Source organism: Pseudoliparis swirei, chromosome 3 (assembly GCF_029220125.1).
Source record: "Pseudoliparis swirei isolate HS2019 ecotype Mariana Trench chromosome 3, NWPU_hadal_v1, whole genome shotgun sequence".
NCBI lineage: Eukaryota > Metazoa > Chordata > Actinopteri > Perciformes > Liparidae > Pseudoliparis > Pseudoliparis swirei.
In genome coordinates this window covers 13,228,500-13,252,094 of record NC_079390.1, presented here as the reverse complement: position 1 = coordinate 13,252,094, position 23,595 = coordinate 13,228,500, and the positions used below count along the sequence as shown (strand labels likewise).

The window sequence follows — 23,595 nt, the reverse complement described above, 5'->3', positions numbered from 1 at the left end:
GGCCGCTCCGCCCTCAGTCTGCAATGTGGCCTTCAGGTGCCACTCGGAAACTCCTCTTTTGTTATTACTCTAACTATTTAGTAAAAAGTATTTTGGGTTGAAAACAAAGCCATGCTATTGTAAAGCTGTTTATAATCAATGACTAGAACTTGACATGGCATTGCATGAAAATACGGGTATCTACCTGTCGTATCTTCAGTGTAATTTAGCAGTATCAAAATACTAACCTAATGTACCAGTAATAACATGGCCTCTCGTCGTTTTAAATAACCGATGTGACAACAAAAAAGCAGCCTTCCTCCCCAAAACATGTCTCGTCGCTCACGTGCGTCGTTTCAATAATGCTCCACTCTCCGACGGCACGGGAAGGCAGCAGGACAGTGAGCAGGTAGAGAGCGTCAATGAGATCCCAGGAGAGCGAGAGACAGTTCGGGAGGTAGACTTTCGTGACGGTGTCATAACTACACGGTGTCCCTCCGCGTTATTAACTTGACATGGAGCTCACAGGGAGTTTGGACCGCTTTTATTCCGTACTTTTTGTAGTGTTTTTATCCCGTAACCATTGATGGATTTTGAGAAACAATTAATTTTCCCCTCGGATGTTCTCAAGAGGATCGTATCTAATTTCTTACAGTGCAGCGGAGGCACTAAACTCAGGGGAACGCGTGTCTGTCTGTCCGTCCGTCCGTCCGTTTGTGTGTGTGTGTTTTTAGTTTCCACAGCGAGTTTCTTTAAATGAAGACCGACTGTAGAACATAAGTAGATGGGTCTGTTAGAGAGTCGCTTTGGTTTTCAGACCAAGTTAGAAGTGAAGTAAGGCACCGGCCCATTTACTTTAGTTAATCATTATATCGAGCGGCCGAATTGAACTTCTGCGAGGATTATTTTTCGCAACTCTTTGGTTGTAAAAAAAATTATATATATATATAAATATTACCCAACTTCTTGGCAACGCTGTCCCGTCAACATGCCTCATAACTTTGCGGCGGCAACCTGTACGCCAGCCTTTGAAGTTCAAGTTGTCGCTCTTTGCTTTGTGTGAAGATTTATACAGAAACACAGTGGAGGATGTGTGTGTGTGTGTGTGTGTGTGTGTGTTTGTCAACTCGTGTTTGTCGTGAAAGTGTGATTTGTAAGGTCCAGCGAAGGGTGCACACGCTGTCATATTAACAGCAGTTAGGATACGGATGAAGAGGGGAGCTGCCCTTCTTCTTGGAGAGAGAGAGAGAGAGAGAAAGAGAGAGCGAGGGTACAGCAGCTCAACTCGAGCCCGAAACACGTTACAAACGAGGACGTTTGTTTGTGTTGTCTCGTGAAGCCCGGGCCCACTTCAAGCTCGCGCACAACGCGGCGTGTCCTCGCTGCGCCTTTGAGCGTGCACGTTTTTTCACCACCCGCATTAACGACACTGGATAAAAGTTCGGAAGTTTTTTATTCTTCTTTTTCTCCCCGTAACAACGCGCAGTGTCCCGTGCAGGACACCGGAGTGATAGGCTTCGCTACAACGTTGCAGAGTTTAAATATTAACTCCGGTGCTGAATGGAAGTTTTGGGACATTCACGCGCGAGTTCTGATGGCAGTCCTCCGGCTGTAAACGTTTGGATTGTATCCGTGTAGCACTTTTTGTTGTTGTTTTGTCCTCGAGGCAGGAAGAAGAACTGGGACGTGTGCGTACACATAGACCCATACATATTCTCCCCGCCCGTCTCTCCGCGGTGCTCGCCTGCTTTGAAGTGCACCATGTGCGGCCGGGCACCGCCGCTACAGCCGAGGCCATGACCGTCGCGCAGCGGCGCCTGGCCGGGCTCTGGCCGTGGCTGCTCGTGGCGGCCCTGCAGGTGGTGCTGGGCCAGCCGGGCCTGGAGTCCGAGCGGCCGGTCCTCCGAGCGGTCATCAAGGTGGCACTGCTGAACCACGAGCCGACGGGGAAGCCCATCACCCTGGAGGGGGTGTTCGTGGGAGGAAGTGCCGGCTACGCGGAGGGGAAACTAATGCAGGTAAGGTCACGTCGGGTTTCCCGTTCTCGCTCGTTTTTTACACTCCAAACATCTGCGCTACTAAAAAGTGGACCTCGCGGGACCGGGGTTACCGCGGGGGCGGATGAGCACCTGCTGTCGTAGTGGGACAGCTGTGTCACGAGCTTCGAACCGGCTCCTCCTGCGAGTAAATAGCGCCCCTCATAGCTGTCAGGAATGCGGTGCCTTGCTCAAAGACACACGCATGAGCAATGTGGACGAGTCTTCACGGACAGCCTGGTTCCCATGGCGTCCTTTGGGCCGTCCATAGACCCTCGCATTGGTCCGTTGCTCTGGTAAACACTTGGTCCTAATGGACCTACTTTGTTATGGTCGGTGTTCTTCTGTAAAAATGGGCCACTTAACTTTATATTGAAAAACATATCGATAAAAGTTAAATGTTTCCATTCAACATCCATATATTAGAAAAAAGGTAAATATATATATATATATATATAGCATTGATTTGAAAATGGGTTTTCTTGTCCAAGTGCATCAGTCCCTCTGAGGAGAGACTGTGGCCCCACATGTTTCTCTGGCCGAGAAAGCAGTTCACACTGAGGACTGATGAACAGAATGATATTCAAACTCAACCCGTTGCTAATCAAAACACTGTAGTGACCATGGGTTGCAGCTGCTGCTTCAAAGCCCCTGAACAATAGTGATGACATGCAGGTGTTGTTAAGATTAGTTTCTTGTTCAATCTAATCTATTTTACTCAACCATGGTATCAGTTGATATTGCCAACATTTAACGATGACAGCTTTGTTTTGCACTAACTATTCCTGGCATCTAGTGCTCGAACATTTTTTATTTCAAGGTGGGGCCAATGATTGTTAAACAACTCAGTGATTCATGTTTAGACTCATGCAAACCTGTAATTGAAGCAAAAGTGTTTTCTTTTTTTCCTTTTACAATTTTCGGTTACCATTGCTCTATTCAGTGTGCATATTAAGGATTCAGGAGCGGATTAAGGATTCTGGGGTCTTTTTTGAAGCCTCAGCTGTGTCAATTTATTTGACAGTCTCTGGAGGAACAGGTCTACAGGATGTGAGGTGCTGCGGGATCTCGGCTCACTTAAAGAGGATGTACAATGCTTCTCATCAGTACCATGCGAACAGCCACTGCTTCTCCTTTGTCAATGTGGGACATTTGCAACATGTTACGGATAGTGCTGTGAAAAATAACGCGTTATGATTAAATTACAGGATTAATTAGTTGTTGTTTTTTAACGCATTTAACGCATGCGCAGAATGAGCTTCCAATATACCTATTTAATCTGAACTATTTCCCGCTCTAATGCAGACGGTCGTGCTGTTCATCGGTAATGATCCTTCCGCAGGTTCACCTACGGAAACCTTGTTTTACGACTTTTACTTCCTCTAGATCAGGGGTGCTCAATACGTCGATTGCGACCTACCAGTTGATCGCGGCGTAGTGTTGGTAGATCGCATGACATTTAAAAAAATTGGCCCACCCCCCTGAAATCTCCGCCCGCACGTCTTTGTTCTTTTATTAAACTAAACGTCTGTTGTTGGTCGTCTCTACACAGCAGCATTTCATTTCTGTCTCTACGTGTCACGTTAACACTTCTCGGCTCTCCGTCTCGCGCGCCGCAGATTTGTGTGTGCGCACATCGGGACGGAGCAAAAAAAAAGTCACCCCCCCGGAACCCAAAGACTTTGGTTTCCCGGACGCTGCCCGGCGGGTCATGGGAATAACGCTAGTTGGCATTGTTTATGGTCGGAACTACGACGGTATCTGATCGTCTTCGAACCTCCGACTTTCGTTTTTGATTTATGAAAACATTCTTGACAAATGCTTTCGCTTTCGTCCGTCTTGCGCTGGTCCAAGAGTTTCACCTCTAGCGGCACAATACGAATGTCCCCCGCCGTCCCTTTTCATCATGGCCCCAGTTCATGAAGAAAACCCACAAAGTTAGTTTGCCTCACCAGCTGCTAAAGGAAGACTAGCTCGGAGGGCCTTTAGATTGTATCATGGTGGAGTCCATCGTTGACAAAAAAGAGAAACATGTTCTGTTTAAACATTCTGTTTAGGATGAAGATATATTAATGTTCCATATGGAAGAGAACTGCTAAATAACTCCTGAGTTGCAGCACCATTTTTTTTTTTTTTATGAATAAAAAAAGAATGTATAAATGAATATATCCGTCTTTTGTCATAAATCTTTATGTTCTCACAAAAATATACCTAGAATATCGGTAATATGTGATTAATCATGATTAATCCACAGAAACCTGTGATTAATTTGGTTAACATTTGTAATCGTTTCACAGCCCTAGTTACGGATGCTTATCACAGCGCATGTGACATCAAACACACATCAAGCTCTCTGTGATTTCCAACTTCCTGTTATTTAGCAATTTATGTATTTGTCTTCACACTGTAAAGTAGCACATGTGTCACGATCAGGACTGTAGAAAAAAGATATCTGCCTCAATTTCCTTTTTTAAATTTGTGATGAAAAGGTGCCCTAATGCCACAGTCAAAGTTTTATTTATCTCTGTTTTAGTTGTTACTGCAAAGTCAAACACTTATCATGGTTCTGTTCGAGGCTCGGGAGGTTTGAACTCTGTTTCCAACAGTGCACCAAGGTGGTGTAATGCTGCAGGATGCGCTTTGTTGCAGCTTAGGCCTGTTCGAACAGGTCCTCGTTGCCTCTGCAGGTTGCTTTACGGTCCGCTTTATGTTCTTGTCTTCCAGTGGATTGGAGGAGGGGGGGGGGGGCCGAGGTTCTCTGCCTCACACTGTCTTTGTCCTCATTTTTTCTTTAATAGCTCCTCTGGGTTAAAGGGGTAGGTTACCTGCCTTGCTCTTTACTAATGTCCTTTTTTTTGGGTACTGGGTGTTTGCCACTCAGGTTACACCAAAACAGTCTGGATTGATAATAGCACTCCAGGTAAGAGGGGGAAATAGTTTTTTGATTCTTGGGGGTGACCTTTCCCCTTTAAAGCACTGTTCATGTATTGTCATGACCACGAAACAAAGTAGTCCTCTAAGTAAGTATTACTTCAACCCGTGCAGATACCGTGTAGCCTTTCGGCGATGGCAGGATTTGGTCATGTTTGCTAACACAGCTCCGAGTGCCTGGGACAGAAGGAAATCCCAGTTTTCCTCCTCAGTCATAATACTTGCTTTGGTACAAATCTCTCGGATCTATTACATTTCACTCAGTTTATTTTGTATAGCCCAAAATCACAAATTACAAATGTTCTTTGTAAAGGGCTTTACAATCTGTACACATACAACATCTCTGTCCCAGGACCTCACATCGGATCATGAGAAACTCCCAAAGAAAACAGAAAAAGGGAAGAAACCTTCAGGAGATCAACAGAAGCAATTCATGTCATGTGTACAGAATTGCGTTACAGAGTTACAACACATTCAACGAATATGACAAATTATGAATAATGAGTAGTAGGCATGGACCATGAATCCAGACCTCCACAATCCATGAAACAGAAGGCGGAAGAGAGGAGGGTGATGGGGGCATCAGTAGGGCCATGGCAGGAGGCAAGGCCACGGAGGCAGGAGGCACAAAGAAGGAGGCAGGGCCATTGGAAAGGAGGCCAGGCCGGGGGGCTGAATGCAGGAAGCAGGGGCAACAAGGCAGGAGCCAGGAACCAGGACCACGTCCAATAAACCTCTGAGGCGAGAAGGCACAAAGACTCCAGGGAAGAAGTATAGAGTTAATAATGTGTAATGAAGAGATGTAAATTCATCCATAAGGAGAGAGAGAAGAGGAGAGAGGTGCTCAGTGTATCCTAAACGTCCCCCAGCAGCCTATAAGCCGATAGCAGCATCTCCAGGGGCTGGACCAGGTGAACCTGATTCAGCCCGAACTATAAGAGCTATCGAAGAGGTACGTCTTCACTCTACTCTTAAACGAGGTGACTGTGTCTGCCCCCTGGACTGAAGGTGGAAGCTGGTTCCATACAAGAGGAGCTTGATAACTGAAGGCTCCCATCCTACTTTTTAAGACTCTAGGGACCACAAGCTGCCCCACATTTAGTGAGGCAGCTCTCTAGTGGGGCAATATGGTACTACAAGCTCCTTAAGATATGATGGTGCATCACCAATCAAAACTTTGTAGGTGAGGAGAAGAATTTTAAAGTGATTCTTGATTTTAAAGGGAGAGCAGCTAATGCAAGAGTAATGTGATCTCTTTTCTTGGTTTTTATGAGTACACGAGCTGCAGCATTCTGGATCAACTGGAGGGACCTAAGAGACTTATTAGAGCAGCCTGATAATAAGGAATGGCTGTAATCTAGTCTAGAAGTAACAAACACATGAACCAGTTGTTCTGCATCGCTTTAAGACAAGATGTGCCTGATTTTTTAAATGTTACGTTGATGAAAAAATGCAGTCCTTGAGATTTGCTTCACGTGGGAGTTAAAGGACAAGTCTATCAAAGATAACGCAGAGAATCTTTACAGTGGTGTTGGATGCCAGGGCAATTCCATCTACAGAAACCGCATCACCAGATAATTGATCTCTGAGGTGCTCAGGGCCGAGTAAAATAACTTCAGTTTTGTCTGAGTTTAACATCAGGAAGTTGCAGGTCATCCATGTTTTTATGTCTTTAAGACATGCTTGAAGTTTACGAAGCTGGTTGGTTCCTTCTGACTTCAATATATATATTGTTATAATTGAGTATCATCTGCAAAACAATGAATGTTTATGGAGTGTTTCCTGATAATATTGCCCAAAGGAAGCATGTATAAGGTACATCAAATTGGTCCAAGCAAAGAACCTTGTGGAACTCCGTGATTAACGTTGGTGGTCATTGAGGCTTCATCATTTACATTTAAAAAAAATTAGATTAATCTGATGAATAGGATTTAAATTTAGCAAGGTTAGAGATCGGTCTGTAGTTAGCCAACGCCTCCGGATCCAGAGTGGGCTTCTTCAAGAGAGGTTTAATCACAGCTACTTTGAAGGAATGTGGTACGTGGCCTGTCAGCAAAGACACATTGACAATATCTAAAAGAGATGTGCCAACTAAAGGTTAAACTTCTTTAAGCAACCAAGAATATTCTTTCCTTGAATATTTAGAATCTTTTCATAAAAAAGATTTGTGAAGTCATTACGACTGAGGTCTATAGGAATACACGGCTCCACAGAGCGGAGACTGTCAGCCTGGCTAAAGAGAAACCTGGGTTATTAAACTGTGATCTCCCTGGAAGTGTGCCCTGTCCTCTTAATGAACACATTAATTGGAACACTGGCTGGGGTCCGGCCAGCGAGATTTGGACAAATACAAGTGCAGAGGAATTTTGCCCCCCCCCCCCCCTTTTTTTTCTTTTTTTAAACGAAGCTTGCATTATGATCAGAGGAGCAGTGCAAATGCTTCTTGGATAACTCTGAACTTGAGAGGACTGTCAACTGTCCTCTATTGAGAGAAGGACTTGGAGTTGATCCTTCAATGGGCATTGAGCTGTAAAGGACATCATAAGGGCTCCACTTTTCTTTTTTGCTTAAAGCCATCTTGACTTTCTTTTCATCCTCACACTGTATTTATTTGTCTTTGAAATGTTGAATTGACCTTTTTGAGAGCTCCCTTAAATACATCAGCTATAATTAAGGCAGGGCAAGCAATTGACTGAACACCAGTTAACTCTGCCACTTCACATTCCTTCGTCCTCCTTCTCAAGTGTCCCACAAGGTACTGAGTGCCTCCCTGGCTCGATTGTCCGAGGCCGGTATCTGCGTGTTTTTGGTAAGGCCCGTTTGGGAACGAGGGATGGGAGGGCGGAGGCGGCGCTGAGGGAGAACATCAAAGCGCATCCAGTTCCGAACGTGAGCCGGGATGATTAAAAAGCCGAGGCTGTTTACACTACACTTCCCATATGGGGCCCTCGCTCCCCCCTCTAGATTTCCTGTCCATACTTCCTATCTCACTGGATGAGATAACAGCCTATTCGGGGTTCCTCGCCGCTTCATGTGGAGGTGCTGCTGCCCATAGCTTGTGACTTTGTACACGTGGTATCACGTAGATATAGATGAAAATACATCTTTTTACTGAAGTGTGTCCGGGTTGCTGGAGTTTTGTTTTGGTTTTGCCCTCTGAAGTCCTTGTTTTGTGAGGACTATGAGAAATATGGAAATCATCACATGTGTTTATAAAATGTTATATACCTGTTTGTAAGACTTTATAGTTGTAGCAACCGGGATGTAGATGAATTAGGAAAGAATATCTCGACAGTAAAATAGCTGAATATTTGACGAGGAACCTTTGATTGCGAATGAATCTGGAACGATACAATACTTTAACAGTGAGAGGAGCAGCAGAAAAAGCATGAATTGTGCTTTAAGACTCAGTTCCCATCCCCCTCACTTGAAGTTAACAGCAGGAGAATCACGTACCTATCAGTCGCTTCGGCGTCGCTGGCAGCGCTATAAAGGTACGGGTGAAATCGCCATAAACTCACAACTTCCACCCCGCTTTTTCCCGCAGCGCCTGTCGAAAAGACTGCTTTCTTTTCTGTGATTAGCTGCTATCTGTTTACAAAAAAGACTCGGGGCAGATTCTGGGACAGACGTTGAAGTCGGCGCATTGCATGAGAAACACGCTCGACTTCGCCGACACGGACGTCACTCAAATTTTCTGATCGTCAGGACGAGTGCGGCGTTCTTTTTGGTTGATTTCAGCGCACACCGCGAGCGCCTTGAATCCTCACGCGTCCGACCCCTACAGACAAAGCTCTGGACTAATGGTTTCTCCTCCTGAGCTGCACCGTGTGCAGCACAGGAAGCAGCGGCTAGGTGCCTTCCTGTCGAACCTTCTTCCACAGGCGATGGCTGCTGAGATGCTTCTCAGGGAGGAAAAGGGCAGAGGCAGGTGGGAAGGGAGGGAAGGGGGGGGGGGGCATGTCAGATCTCTTAATCCCACCGGCCCCCTTCTTTTTAAATCATTAGACCAGGTCTGGAATTCATGGAGGTTACGCAACACATTCTTTTCGACCTCTTCGGCGCTCTCCTCATGCAAATGTCAGGAGAGAGTTCAGCACACACGCTCTGCTACTGTCAACGTTCTGCTCGGGTGCAAAACACTCCCATGCTTAATTGCTTAATCCCATGTTGTTGTTTTTTTTGGGGGGGGCACATATCTATGTAGAGCATGCAAACACGCATGTAGGATTGTAAAGGCATGACTTACTGTGTGTGTGTGCTTTTGTATTAACGCAATTCATTGTGGTGGAAAGTGGTTGAAAAACTTGAAATGGTGCAAGCACACACACGCATAAACACACACTTAACCAAAATGATAATAATACAGGCTTTGTCTTGCCGTTTCATTGTGTGTCCCTTTTGAGAAACCACCGGGGCAGCGGAGGAGCAGCGGAGGAGCAGCGGAGGAGCGGCAAATGAACACGTCTCTTTTAAGTTGTGTCATCGTGTATAGCCTTGCATCCATTACAATGTAGGGCAGTGAGTCACCACTAACTATAAAAGAGCACGCAATCGCATACACACAGACACACACACACACACACAGGCGTTGGTTTTCCTTTGATGGCACCGTACCTGACATAGGGCCAGGCGGGGCCAGGGTGTGTTCAGGGTCAGCGGAATTCAATTATGTTGGGTTAAACAGTTGAGATTGCCTCTGCATTTTTGCATTCCCACTGAGATTGGTATCTTGTGAGGCCTTTCTGTACGCACCCCACCTCCAGTGCAGGTCAAGTGAAGCACCTGTCCTACAACCTCACAGTTTAAACCGATCCACTGGGGTTGTAAGGGCCGAGCTGTCCCTTCCCCCGGTGAATCAAGGCCACATTTGTAAGGGATTTGCAGGGAACCACGTTGCAACAGACAGCAGCAGGATTCATATCTAGGCGGGTCAACTGTATTCGTTTTGTATTCTCCGCCAGGTGAAGGAAGAATGCATGTGTATAAATTGTCAAAAAACATCCACCAAAATAAAAGTCCTCAAAATAAAGACGGGACAGTTCAACAGATCTTCTGATCAGATCTTCACCAAAACCCGTCGTTGACGAAACGTGTTTGGTGAAACACTGGAGGCACTTTCAGGATTTGACGTTCACACTTGCCGAATATGAAATTTACGACAAACGTTCTAAAAGGGAACAAAACGACGAATTGGTGCCATTTTGGGCAGACATGTATGTGAACTGCAACTCCACTGGTTGGCGGAGGCGTACAGCGAGGCGATGATTCTAGTTATTCGTGCCCATTGTGTGCGTCGTCATTACGATAACTGCTGCCATCTGTTGTTGCCAACTGTTCTCATTCGGGAACTAATTTATGCTTCGCAGTGTCATTATCAGACAAGTAATATTCTGTTAGCTTCATGACTTCATAGATATTGATATTGTCCCCCAGTGGTTCACCTGCCCCGCCTGCGGTGGTCGAAAGCGGCACCTCGCTAACATCAAGGGGCCCGGAAGCTTCTCTGCAGTTTCTCATTTCTCTGTCCGTCTTGTTCCTCTTCCTCCCACGGTGCGGCTTTGAATTCCTCCTCCTCACCTCCTCTCCTCCAACCAGTCCTCTCTTGTTTCTTGACAGCTCTTTAAAACGGTTGTAATTCATTGCATGTTCTTTAGTTTCAAGGGCAAAAATAAAAAATGACTACATGCACTCAAAAGGCAGGAAGCGATTAGTTCGCTGAGAGCTTGGAGGAAGAGAGTCATCACCACCATACCACAGATAAACGCTCTCTGACAAACGCCCTCCCTCTGTCCGGCTCCCCGTGGTTCCTCCAGCCACTCTCTCAATAATCTTTTCTTTTTTTCTTTTTTCTTTATATGGCTATGAAAAAACTATTTGAGCTATGTTCATGATGGATCCATGGGCGTCATATATTGTTTAAGAAGCAGGATCTACTGTGGTGGAAGCACATTCTCTACTTTTCCGCTTGAACGCTCGGACCAACGATCCGCGAGGAGGAGCTTTCACCTGTGTGACGGTCTGATTCATTGTGTGTGTGTGTGTGTGTGTGCGTGCGTGCCTGCGCGCGCACACAGGAGGCGGAGCTCCTATACTGAGATCATTTTCCAAACCCTATTAAGCGGGATCAAAGCGACTTAGATCTTTCAGTGCTGCATGACTACAAAAGCCATATTGTAACTGCAGATCCAGGGAGATAGCGCCGCTGACAAAAACAGCTTTATGTCCGCAGTAGTCACATGGTCAATTCCAAACAACAAACGGCATGTCCCGTTTATGAGCTTTCTTTTTTTTGTGCTCTGCTCAGAAAGGCCTGTGTTGGTTTCAATATGTGTCCTCATACTTCTGTGCTCCATGCAGAGTTTGATTTATTGAATAAGACAAGTTGAACACAAATGTGTCTGTGTGAAACGGCACTGCAGTGGCTTGAGACCAGATTAGATATGTGCCTTCCACTGTGGCCTTGCAGCACTGTACTAGCCAGGTCTCTGTGTTGGTAGGGGCAGTTTGACATGACAGATCCAAGAATTATTGTGGGCAGAAGACGGCACTTAAGTCCAAAATACAAAAGGAAGAGTTTACGGCACGGCCTAACAAGCTCGATACAAAGTTAGCCGTCAGTTTGTTTTGGCAGTCACTTAACAAGTAACGCCCTGCTCTGTGTCTCCTCTGTCTTGATTGTTTAATTACCTGCACCTGCCCTCAGCCACTCCTCTGTCTCTCTGATTGTCTCATGCCGTACACCTGTTCCTTCCCCTATATATTGTGCCAGTCTTTGCCTTGGCTCCTGTCGGTTTGTTGTCTTTATTTCTGTCTCTAGTAGTGTCTCTGTTTCGATGATCAATTCCCAGTTTTTATTTGCCTCGTTGATTCCTATTGTTTTTTTTGTAGTACCTGTTTTTGTTTCGCTTTAAACCTCAGCCTCACCCCCTGACATAACATGGTTCTGTTCCGGAGAGTGGACTGTAAACCCTGTGGCTCATATCAACAAGCTATACAATTACAAACGGTAACGCTGGATTACATTATTGCAGCATTTCCCACTTCCCTTGAGTCTCTTGTGTGTAGGTTTTAAATTTGAACAGCTCACGATGGTAGACAGAGGTTTGATCTCATGAAGGATTCAGGATTAATCAATTTAAAGTACTAATTGAGAAAGGTAGCTGTATCTGTAGACTTTGCTAATTGTTCAGCTTGCACAGTTGATTGTGGAACCCTAAAATGAGACTCATAAAATAAACAATAAAGCAGACGACACGTTTTCTTTCCTGGGAATTCAGTTAAGGTCACGGACGGTGTTAGCATTGCCAGTCCTCATCGTCACCTTCTCTTGTCTTCCTAATTTCAGATGGCCTCTTAACTGATGTGAGTGAGGAGTCGTATAAATATCGGCTAACTCACAATTACTTTGGCTTGAAACGGAGCTGTGTTTTTACCCTCGGCACGTTGCCTGCCTGCTCCTGACGACTGCTGTGTGAGCGGAAGGTGAATGATTGTTCTCCGTGAAGGCGGCCGACCATCGCACTCCCAGTCACATGCCTGCCAGCATGATAGATGGCTGATCTCTCAGTTGGACTAAATGGAAAGTGCATGCTTCTGAATAAGACAAAGGGTTCATATGTCCACCAGACAAAGTGTGTTTAACTGATGTGTTCGTCTCCGCTCGCCTGCGGAGAGAGTTTCTCCTCTTCCCTTCCAGGTAGTTTTATGTTGACCGGTGGGACTGCTGTCATGTGACAATTATCTCCACAGGTCCATTTGTGTTTGATGAACTGAGATCTGGTTCGGAAAAGGCGCTCAATAAAAGCACTAAGAAAATCAAAAATGGTGCCAAAAAAACGAACCGTGGTTCGAATCCCAATGTCGGCAAACATTCACTCTGCTTAAGTGTTCAATTAGCAAGTCAGAATAACTGTCCCTAACAGCGTCATTGTGGTTTTACTCCACTTCTTCCTTCCACTAGTGGGTGGCGGGGGGCAAATATATTGATTGGCTTTGAACCCCCAAATAACTCAAAATTTAGCATTTGCAGGATGGTTACTTTATGACTGTGGCACTGCATGCTCTTCTTAACAATGTTTTTTATGGCCCTTTCATAGCTATATACTTCCTTGAATCGTACAATAACAATGCTGCTACCAGCCATGCAGTGACCTTGTTGCACGCTGTCAAAAACAACTAAACCCAAACATGACCGTCCAATGCCCCTCGGAAGCGGAGTGCGTCTCTAGTAAACCTGATTCCTATTGGTCATGACCTCCCGACTGGCTGCTTCTAATTAGACGCAGTCCCTCTCTGTGCCTTCCTCTCTTGTCCAAAATAAATACCTTGGCGCCCGGCAGGAATGCTGACGGACTGCTGTTCAGGGTGCTCTGAGAGTCCCTGACTCCCCTCATGTTTGACCCTCCGCAGTGCGGCGCATCCGTCGCTAACGGCTAACACCAGTCGGCATCGGAAACTCCACTGCTGGAATCGTTCAAAATATGCCTCACTATCTTGGCTTTTCCATGCCAGCATGCTGTGTTGGTTTTCCACTTGGACTTTGGAGGGAAGTGATAGTTGTTGGGGGGGGGGTGTTACATAACCTGTGTATTTACATTTATTCCAACATAAGACTCCCTGCATAAGGCTTCCTGCAGCCTCCTCCTAATAAACAAAAAAAAGATCATAGCAGTTTCAGTGTCAGCCGCCCTTGGTGTGCAGCGGTTTACGGGAATCAGGTGGGTGGATCAAAAGGCAATCTGTATTTCAGAGAACGGGCTGTGATGTCTCACCGGGGCCATTCACCCGATAACCCCCTCTGGGAGCCGCCCGGTGGCAGCAAGAGAAGTAGTACTCGACTGCTAACAAGGCATGTGGGCTCCTTTTTTTACTCTGGGACGGTCTGTTGGTGACCAGAGCTGCCAAACCCCAGTCTCTCGCAGGCTGCTATTTAAACCCCCAGATTGCTGTGCGGGAGCGGAGTGGAGCATGGTGTTGCTCTTTGTTCTGGGCCCTAGGTTAGGGTTAGCACAGCATTACACCACAGCAGCCCAGAAAGCCAGCTCTAAAGACTAAAGCAGAGCTGTGTGTGGTTTGGTGTTTGGTCTGCTCCCTCTGAGATTAGAGCAGCAGGTTGGCAGAGGATTGGGTAATGACATGTCTGCCGTGCTCAAGGCCTTGGACAGTCTGGGACTGCGGGGAATACTTGAAAGAAGGCACACACACACACGCACACACACGCGTACGAGTGTAGCAGTTCTACGTCTGGGAGGATACAATTGACCAGAGAGAATCACCAAGACACGCTAACATTGTGGTCACAGAAACAAAATAACATTTCTAATCTCTACCAAATGAGATGTGACATGGTCAGCCACTAATAGTCGTGGACACAAATGACACATAATGTTCCACTCATGCCAGTGAGTCAACATTTTATTTTCCAGGGCATTAAGTCTTCATGGCGATATACAGTGATAATAAATATAAAACTGAGAGGCAGTGTGCATGTTATCATGAATAACGTCATGGTAACAGCACTAAAAGTCATATGATTATTGGGAAATTAATTAGTTGAAAGGGCCGTCCATCGCTTCGATCTTCACCCTCTAATGCTGCAATAACATCTGGGTCTGTGCATTCTTTCCATTTCACACAAACTTGTGTGTTTGTACATGCTTGGAAAGTTACCGAGCCAGGATAAAGTGGTTTCGTATCATCACAGCAACTACAAAAAAACACTTGCAATGTAAAATGCAAATAATCTATATGCATGTATGTACATGTTATGTTTTTCGTTCTTTATTTTTAACAGATTTGCACAAATTTGCAAAAAACAGTTTTCACTTTGTCATTATGGGTTGTTGTGTGTAGAATGTTGAGGAAAATTATGAATTTAATCCATTTTGGAATAAGGCTGTAACATAACAAAATGTGGAAAAAGTGAAGCGCTGTGAATACTTTCCGGATGCACTGTATATGCATCATTGTTGATGTAAACCAGAAATTATGCCAAAGTTAAACAGTATAAAATGCAAACAACGAACAATGTAAACAGTAAATACTGTTGAATGTAAACGACTTATAACACAAGCAAGAATGTAAAGCGCAAAAACAATGTAAAATGTTATCAATGTAAAAGGCAAACAATGTTAACGGTAAACATGAAACACAAAAAAAGTTAAACGCAAGCAACGTAACCTAAGAGCGGAAAACGCATCACAAACATCACTAACGTAGCTTTAAAATAGCTCGACAGCACTTTGAACACGAGTCCTGATCATAGACCTTCTTGGTGAGTCCTGTGTTTGTCCGACCCGTCGACCCACCAGAACTAGATTTCTCTAATACTGTGTAGATATGTTAACACTGCAGTTGGTATGGTGTTGTTACTGCACACGCTAAGTGACTGAACACATTGACCTGCCATTCATACGCCATTTGGTGAGACTGGCCTGAGTTCCCATAGCATTTTATGAAGAAAATCTTGTTGAGTGCTCATTACAGCGTTTTGTCCTACATGAGTCAACAGCATGTTGATGAAGCTCCAGTTCAGACCTAAAAGCCAGGAGCTGAGCCAAGTGTCCCAGTGCCGTGCCAGATCCATCTGAGCGGGAGGGAGGGTTGGGCTGGAGAGTGGGGGGGCAGCAGTGCGTCTACTGCAGTTCTCTGACCTACCTCCATGCCACTGACTTCCACTGTTTGCCCACTCTGTTAACGATTACCAAAAGGCTGTGTACCTTGGCTGCAGCCCAACACTCTTACACATACTGTGGCCCTTTTATCAAAGGAGACCTGCACTACAAGTCCTGGAGTCCTTCCAAAAAGGCCAAAGCCACAGTATCTGCTTCAGGACCTATCCCAGCGCCGCAGTCCTATCTGAGCACACCCTCCTGTTTTGTCTCCCCATCCCTCTCCCTCCTCTTTGCATTCTCTCTCTTTCTCCTAATCTCCTTGCTTGAACATGCACACGTCGGTTAAACTGTCCTTGGCAGGTACCTCACCCACTCACGCGTCTTTTTTAGAATCCCTTTTTACACTTGCATTCAGTTGCTTTGGTGTGGTCACGGTGCGAAAACAAAATAAAAGAGTAAAAATAAAATTTTCTTCACCTCAATCCATGATGTTTCTGTTTTGTTTTTATCAGGAATAACGTGTCTTTTATGATTAAAAATACTTGTGGATGTCTGAGACGATGCCGCTCTCATGCAGCAACTAGAGTCAAGTGAGATTCTCGTCTAAATGATGCAGTCATTACATTTTTCAGAAAAGAAAGAAAAAACTGGAACCGGAATATAATAACTGATGAAACTATTTTGCTGTTTTTTTAGCCCATAATTCTGTGATGATAATTCGATTGTGTAATAATCTTGAGATCTGACACATTGATAATGTCTGATGATGACTTGTCACGTCATCTTGAGATAAAAGACTCGGGACCCAGCCCAGTTGCCCAATTAATTTAGACAGTGTGTCTGTGAGGAAGTAGCCATAAACCGGATAAAGTATGACTAATGAACTGATCAGATAAAATTATTGACTTACCGTAAAAGTCAAAAGAGTAAGCCAAATGGGAGAGAATCTTTATCTACATACAGTTTGACGTTGGTAAAGCATTTGCTTTTTTTTTGTCTGTCACAATCGCAAAAAACATTCAGGTAATTATATAATTGTTTGATTCGTGGGGACCTATCTATGAGGACTAGAACAAACCTATTGGCTATTTTAAGATAAGAAAATGTGCTTTAAATTCCAAAATTCAGTGCATAGTTCTGACTGAGGAATTACCTCCACTCTCAACATGGAGCCGACAACTATGAGCGACACATCCAGTACATTGGGAGAGCGACTTCAATCCATTACACCATTACTCTATTTCATCGCCAATAGGCGTTTGTTTGCTATATTAATGCTCAGTATTTTGGCACCTTAAGTTGTATTTTCAACATAAATGGACTGAACAAAAAGAAAAGAGATCACATCACTCCTGCACTAGCTGCTCTGCACTGGCTCCCAGTAAAATCAAGAATCACTTTTAAAATTCTTCTCTTAACGTACAAAGCCTTGATTGGTGATGCACCATCATATCTTAAGGAGCTTGTAGTACCATATTGCCCCACTAGAGAGCTACGCTCACTAAATGCGGGACTACTTGTAGTTCCTAGAGTCTTAAAAAGTAGAATGGGAGCCAGAGCCTTTAGTTATCAAGCTCCTCTTTTATGGAACCAGCTTCCAATTTCAGTCCGGGAGGCAGACACAGTCACCTCATTTAAGAGTAGACTTAAGACCTTCCTCTTTGACAGAGCTTATAGTTAGGGCTGAATCAGGTTTGCCCTGGTCCAGCCCCTTGATATGCTGCTATAGGCTTATAGCTGCTGGGGGACGTTTTAGGATGCACTGAGCACCTCTCCTCTTTTTTCTCTCCTTAGGGATGAATTTTCATCTCTCAATCACACATTACTAACTCTGCTTTCTCCCCGGAGTCCTTTTGACTTCACGTCTCATGGGGTCATCGGACCCTATGAGACGGCATAGATCCTATCTGCTGATGGATCATCGAGGTCTGGGTCGTGGAATTCCTGCTACCGACGACGCCACTGTCCTGTTGAGACTCCGCCCACTGTTGAGACTCCGCCCACTCCTCCTCCCCACCGCCATCTGCCTGATGGATCGTGGAGGTCTCCATCGTGGAATATGCCTACTATGAACTATTCATACACTGTCATATTCATTGAATGTATTTTAACTCTAAATCTGTCCTTCTGTACACATTACATCTATTGCATCTGTCCATCCTGGAGAGGGATCCTCCTCTGTTGCTCTCCTGAAGGTTTCTTCCCTTTTTTTTCCTCTGAAGGGTTATTTGGGAGTTTTTCCTGGTCCGATGTGAAGTTTTGGGGCAGGGATGTCTATGTGTACAGATTGTAAAGCACTCCGAGACAAATTTGTAATTTGTGAGATTGGGCTATACAAATAAACTGAATTGAATTGAATTGAACAAATAATAACTTGTTTTCCAAAGCTGCATTATAGAAATTAAAGTAATGCATTGTGTTAACAGAGTTTGGGATGTTTGTCATCTCTAGAGAAAGACATTTAAACATAAAGCTCTGACTTCAGTTGTTTCCTTATATTTAATTTGTTTAGAGGACACTTTGTGTCTTTGGGCTTTGTGCACTGTTGCCACACGTCTTTCATAAAAGCCAAGTTCTATATTGAATAATAAACTATCATTTGCTATTTGGTCAACCAGAGTTGTGGCGGCCATATTGTTCATGTCATTTTAGAATGCGTGTGTATGGCAGTACATTGACGTTGTCCTTTTTCCTGTCAGTCTGAAAAAGCGAGTCTGATCATGGAAAGTCGTGTTTCCTCGAGGAGCGGACGGCAGCCAGGTGAACACTGCATATGTGCCCATCTGTATGTTTATCATAGTGCATTTCCTTGTGGTGGCAGCCTCATCATGCGTGAGCCAGGTGCTCACCCATATAAGGTTGACTGTACACATGAAACTCTTGTTGGTGTGAAAACAGGCTATAATTCTTCAGAGTTGTTTGTGTAATAAACTTGGAATCTGATTCTTTATTATTGATACATAAACACAAAAAGCTTTGATGTGTGTGTGTGTGTGTGTGTGTGGCGCAGACTGTATCTGAATGTGCAATGTCAGATATCCCAGGGCTATACACGTCTCTATTGGTTCAGTGAAGCCTGCTACTGGGGAGAGATCATCTCTCACGCCTCCCTCTACCTCGTCCAAGACTCGCTTCCTCTCCCCAGCAGGAAGTCCTGGCCTTTTTGTACGCTGACTGAGCAGCATAGACAGTCTTTGCAGCCCTATCTCTGTAGCTTTCAATGAACTCCAAGGTGTGTATTGTCATTCTTTTAATGCCAGAGAGCAGATGATTAATCCTTGACCTGAATGTGGTTGATCAAGTATATTAAAGTAATGTTGGTAACATGGTAGCGTCAGCAACCAGTGCATCACAGTCAGCCCGCCCTCAAGTATAATATTATGCTTTATGGTGTATTTGACTCTGACTGGACCATAATTTACATTGTGGGATTCAGACTTTAAGTCGAACTTTAAGTCGACCCACACTTCAGAGCTCTTTTAGTCTGTCATTCAACAGTTTTCACACAGGCCTGCAGCAAGTGTCGGCCGGGGTCGGCCTGGGCTTGTAGAAGGCCTAGGTCTGATCAAAGTCTGACAACTTTGAAAAACATTGCTGCGTATTGAGATCGCAAACACACCTCCCACACACTTACAATACACACACATACACAGACATAATATGCTTTGGTTCCAGTCTGCATGGCGAGTACGGGGAGAGAGGGCAGTACCCTGCGGAGGGTTTCTCCTCCACTCCCAAAGACCTTTTGTTTCCTCACATAATGTTTTCCTTTTGGGTCACCTCTCCAGCCTTTTAGGGCAGTGAAAGTGGATCCGTTCAGGGCCTCTCCATTACATAGCCCATCAGATAGAGAGCGCCAGATAAGTCCCCCCTGTATAATAAATGTCTCATATTTGATCTTCACAGGTGGGAGTGATTTCACAGCGCCGCAGCCGGGGTGCCTCTCCTGGGACGATTTGCACAAACACGTGCTTTTTTGTTGTTGTTGTTGTTTTAGAGAGGAGAGAAAGACCCGTCTGGTCACCTTTTTCACATTCGCTGTGGCGCACAAATACACTCTCAAAAGAACACAGACACACACCCTCGTGGAGCCGTTTCCTCCGTGACCCTGCGCTGTTCTGGTGCGTGGGAAGGTGACAGGTTAACATACCCTTGCTTATTCAGCCCTGACCAACCTTTTCAGGAAGCTTTATGGTGCGAGTCGTAAACGAGTTAACCCCCAACCTAGAGCCCCCCCCAAGCCTCGCCTTCCCATAGCGCTCAGGAGAGAGCTCCTCTTGTCCGGTCGGGGGTTCAAAGTTCAGATGCAGGTCCCGGCAATCATTGACGCGGTAGAGCGACGCCGTTTTGATGGGAAGAAATCGAAGGGAATATAAGAAGGCTTGGCCTCCAGAGTACACAATAGATCATAAATACAGTGGAAAGTAAATAGTGGAGGCAGAATGTCAGGCTGCCTTGTTAGCAGGTATAGTATTGCACTGCTGTGGTCTGAATGGGAGACATGGAAGGCAACCCTAGCCGTGAGTTATGTTTCTCCGAGCTACGCCGAGTATGCAGCGCTTGTTCCCTCCTTAGCGTTCACTAACAGTCAAAGCTTTGGCTTGTCAATCATTTTTGTCAGGACGACGTTTTCCCTCGGAGATCATTGGCCATGCGGCCTCGGGGTGTGTTCCAGCCAGGCGAGCTCTCCCTCTGCCCCACCCACTGCTCACGGTTGACTCTTCGACACGTTGTGCACTGGCGTGGTGGAAGACTAGGGACTTGCTTTTGTTACTCCTCTGTCTAATTGTGTGCCATTTAACAGAAACATTTCACACACCTGAATGCAGTGAATGCATGCGGGGGGGGGGGGGGGGGGGTTAGGATCTCACCAGAGGCTCTTGAAGGAAGGAGAATCTGTGCTGTGGACTTTACTGCCACGCAGAGTACCAAAATCAATAATTTATACTATTGCGAGTCTCACCGTTCTTTGTTAACTTACTTGAGATAGGGCTTGGAAACGTTGCATTGTTCGTTGTTTTACTGTTATTCAGATGGCTTATCTAACGTCAATAGATGAAAGGTTCACTTCTTTATATCAGTCAGCTATTTTAAAACCACTATCAAGGTTTGTTTTTCCAGCTGTGGAAATAGCCGCGCCTCCCTCTTTAAAGGAGCATGGATTACATGAAGAACGAAATGGCATTTAGGTAACATTTAAATTGTATTCTACGATATGTATATATCCACATAGTTCACTGAGGGATCATCTGTATGCAAGCTTTAATCCGTAGTTAACCGAGGGGGCTGACCCGACAAATGTTGTCGCAGCCAGTGTTTGTATCCAGTAGCAATGGAAACAGGCATTTCCCTCGTTTTTTAAAAATATTTTTTTTATCCCTCTGTTTCCTCTGCTATACAGATTCAGTCACTGTAACCTGCACGCTTTACTCTGTCATCATCTACCCCGCTTCTTCAGTCCCCATATTTTTAGATCTCTTATCTGATATCGTCATGGCAATGCAGAATAAACAAGCCGTTTAGATAGCTGACGTTTTTTCTTTAAAAAAAAAAAGCTGGAGCCTGTCTCTGAGTCCTTTTGATCAGAGAGGCCTTTTATTCTGCCAAGAAGCTTGGGAAGCTGGAGAGAGGGGAGGTGTGTGTGTGTGTGTGTGAGTGTGTGGGGGGGGGGGGAGTTCAAAGACAATGAAGCAGCCAGAAGAGCAGCGGTGTGAGCGACTCTCCGAAATGTGAGGAGAAAGGAGCAGAGCTGACGACTCTTGAAAAAGTATTTTCTCACTGAACTGACCACCAAATGAGTCTGACCCGTCATAACGTCTCGTGAATCAAATCCTGTCTCACATAATTATAAACTCTGTAATGTATGCTGTGTGGCACACCTCCCTCCCTGCCAAGTGATGATGAATGGTAAACACTCGTTGTCAGGGGGTGTCAGGTGAAACGATGAAGGTGTCCCCAAGACCAAGTCGTGGTGAGAAACTGACTGGGGATCACCCATTTCAGTGTGGTGATCTTGGCGTAGATGGAAACAAAAAACATAAACAATCCAAATGAAACGTTTCTCAGTCAGGTCTTTGTTACAGACACATTTGAAAGACAATGCACATGTTGGTGACTTACCGAGAGTAATTGAGTTTTGGTCGCAGCGCGTGCATCAGATGGAGAGGCTGGCAGTGACATTGTGGGATAATGAGATGGGGGGGGGGGGGGGGTGATGTCAACGAAGTAGGTGTGCGCTCATGTTCATGTGTGTCATAATTTAGGTGCTTTGCCACCATGCGTGCATGTGAAACTGCGCATGAGCACCGAGCCTCTGTGCGGTGAGGTCACTGCTCATTGGCCCTTTTGTTGGGGTACGGTTGGGGAGCAGTGGTGCCCGCCACAGAAGGGGAGTGTGGGAACCAACTGGCTGGGGCGCACAGAGGATGGGGGTGGGGGTAAACGGATGAGGTAAATGTTCTGGAGCCCAACAATCAGCATGTTGATGTGTTCCCTGGGTGGCCGAGTTCTGCAGGGGCTGCAGGGCAGAACCGCTCTCTGGGAGCTGCGGGGAGCCCGGTGCAGGGGAACACACGGGTGAGCCCCCGTGCTCGCTCGCCGCTAAAAATAACAAGATGAAATCATTCCGCGGGGTGTCAAAATATGTACTCCACTTGATACCGAATCCACCAACACGCAGCGTATGAATGGACGGAGGAGTTGCTGTGCATGCGTGTTTTGAGAGTGTTGGGTGGGCTCAGTGTTCTCCTTGTCAAACGCTGTGAAGGCGCTCAGAGCGGAGAGTTGCGGGTCAATTAGTGGCACCTCCAGTGTGATCCTGGCTTTGCAGGTGGTAGCGTTTGCATATTTCTCTATTGCCACTTGTCCATCAACATTGTCGTTCTTTTCACCAGGCAGGAGATACTTTCGTCACTAGAAATTCCCGATAAACTGTAGTCGACTTGTGATTACATGTGTACTGATGCTGACGTGAACTCTTTTTATTTGACCTTTTTTCATATCATTTTACATGAACTCACCCGAGAAGTTTAGAGGGGAAACGTCTCTTTGGTGGCACTCTTAACATCTCATAGACATATAAAATGTGACAACAGGCCCCGACTAGACTGTGCTTTTTGTAAGGGTTGGAATCCACGAATTTAATCTTTAACAACATATTAATTTCCATAAGCTTATCTTATGCTTTATTTAAACACCTCTTATTGTGTTTTCTGGCATTATTTATGAGTATATATATCCATTTTTATCTTTTAGGGTTGTTAACCATTTGTTATGATTGTACCTTCAATAAAAAAAGAGATGTATGCCATGCAGGAACACACACTGTTCCCCAGTGATGTTACCAACATCATTATTCTTCGATACATTCTGTAATAGTAAACATTACTCTCTTTTAGATGGTCACGGTGGCTTTACCCGGATGTGACCGGACCCAGTTTACTGAATTTACTGCTAACACAACGTTTGTCCACCTTTTATTGTGGGTAGGGCCTCGGGCGGTGCTACTTTGGCAAAACATCACAGATTACAGCCTTGGTGCTGCGAGTTGTAGCTTTGGCCCAGTAAGTGTTGCTTACAAATAATAATTAGCTTTGGCTTTTCCCTAGAAATAGCGTGCACTGTGCACATTGTGGTCCTCGGTCGCTCTTGTCGCAGAGGCAACGTTGCTTAACAATACAGTCTTCCAAGCTACTCGATTCCTTTGCATATACTTGTATTTTTTTCCAAGCACAGTTGGCTCCTATTTAAACAATGCCCCCCCCCCCAGGGGCGGTTTTTCCTACAGGCGGTATAGGCGGCCGCCTAGGGCGACATTCAGAGGGGGGCGCATAAAAATGCGCCTAGTAAAAAAAATAAAAAATACTATTTTTATTTTTTTTGCTGGGCAGTTTTTTTTTGCACCCCCATCTATATCTCCAACCAATATTTTGACGGCAATGCCAGCCATTAACAGAACAGAAAACAAAAAAAACATTAAAGCTGCAAGCAGCGTCGAACGGGTCCTCGCTCATCTGCGCCGGTCAGGGGCGCCA

General features: G+C 45.2%; 1 protein-coding gene across 1 annotated transcript in view; it reads left to right on the top strand.

Annotated features, from left to right (window-relative positions):
- Nucleotides 1-408: 408 nt before the first annotated feature.
- Nucleotides 409-23,595, top strand: part of LOC130213392 (E3 ubiquitin-protein ligase RNF43) — a 74,570-nt gene continuing 51,383 nt past the window's right edge. Inside the window, exon 1 of the mRNA XM_056444988.1 lies at nucleotides 409-1,997. Within this exon, the coding sequence (XP_056300963.1) occupies nucleotides 1,776-1,997 (222 nt within the window). The 5' untranslated portion in view covers nucleotides 409-1,775. The remainder of the gene's footprint in view (nucleotides 1,998-23,595) is intronic.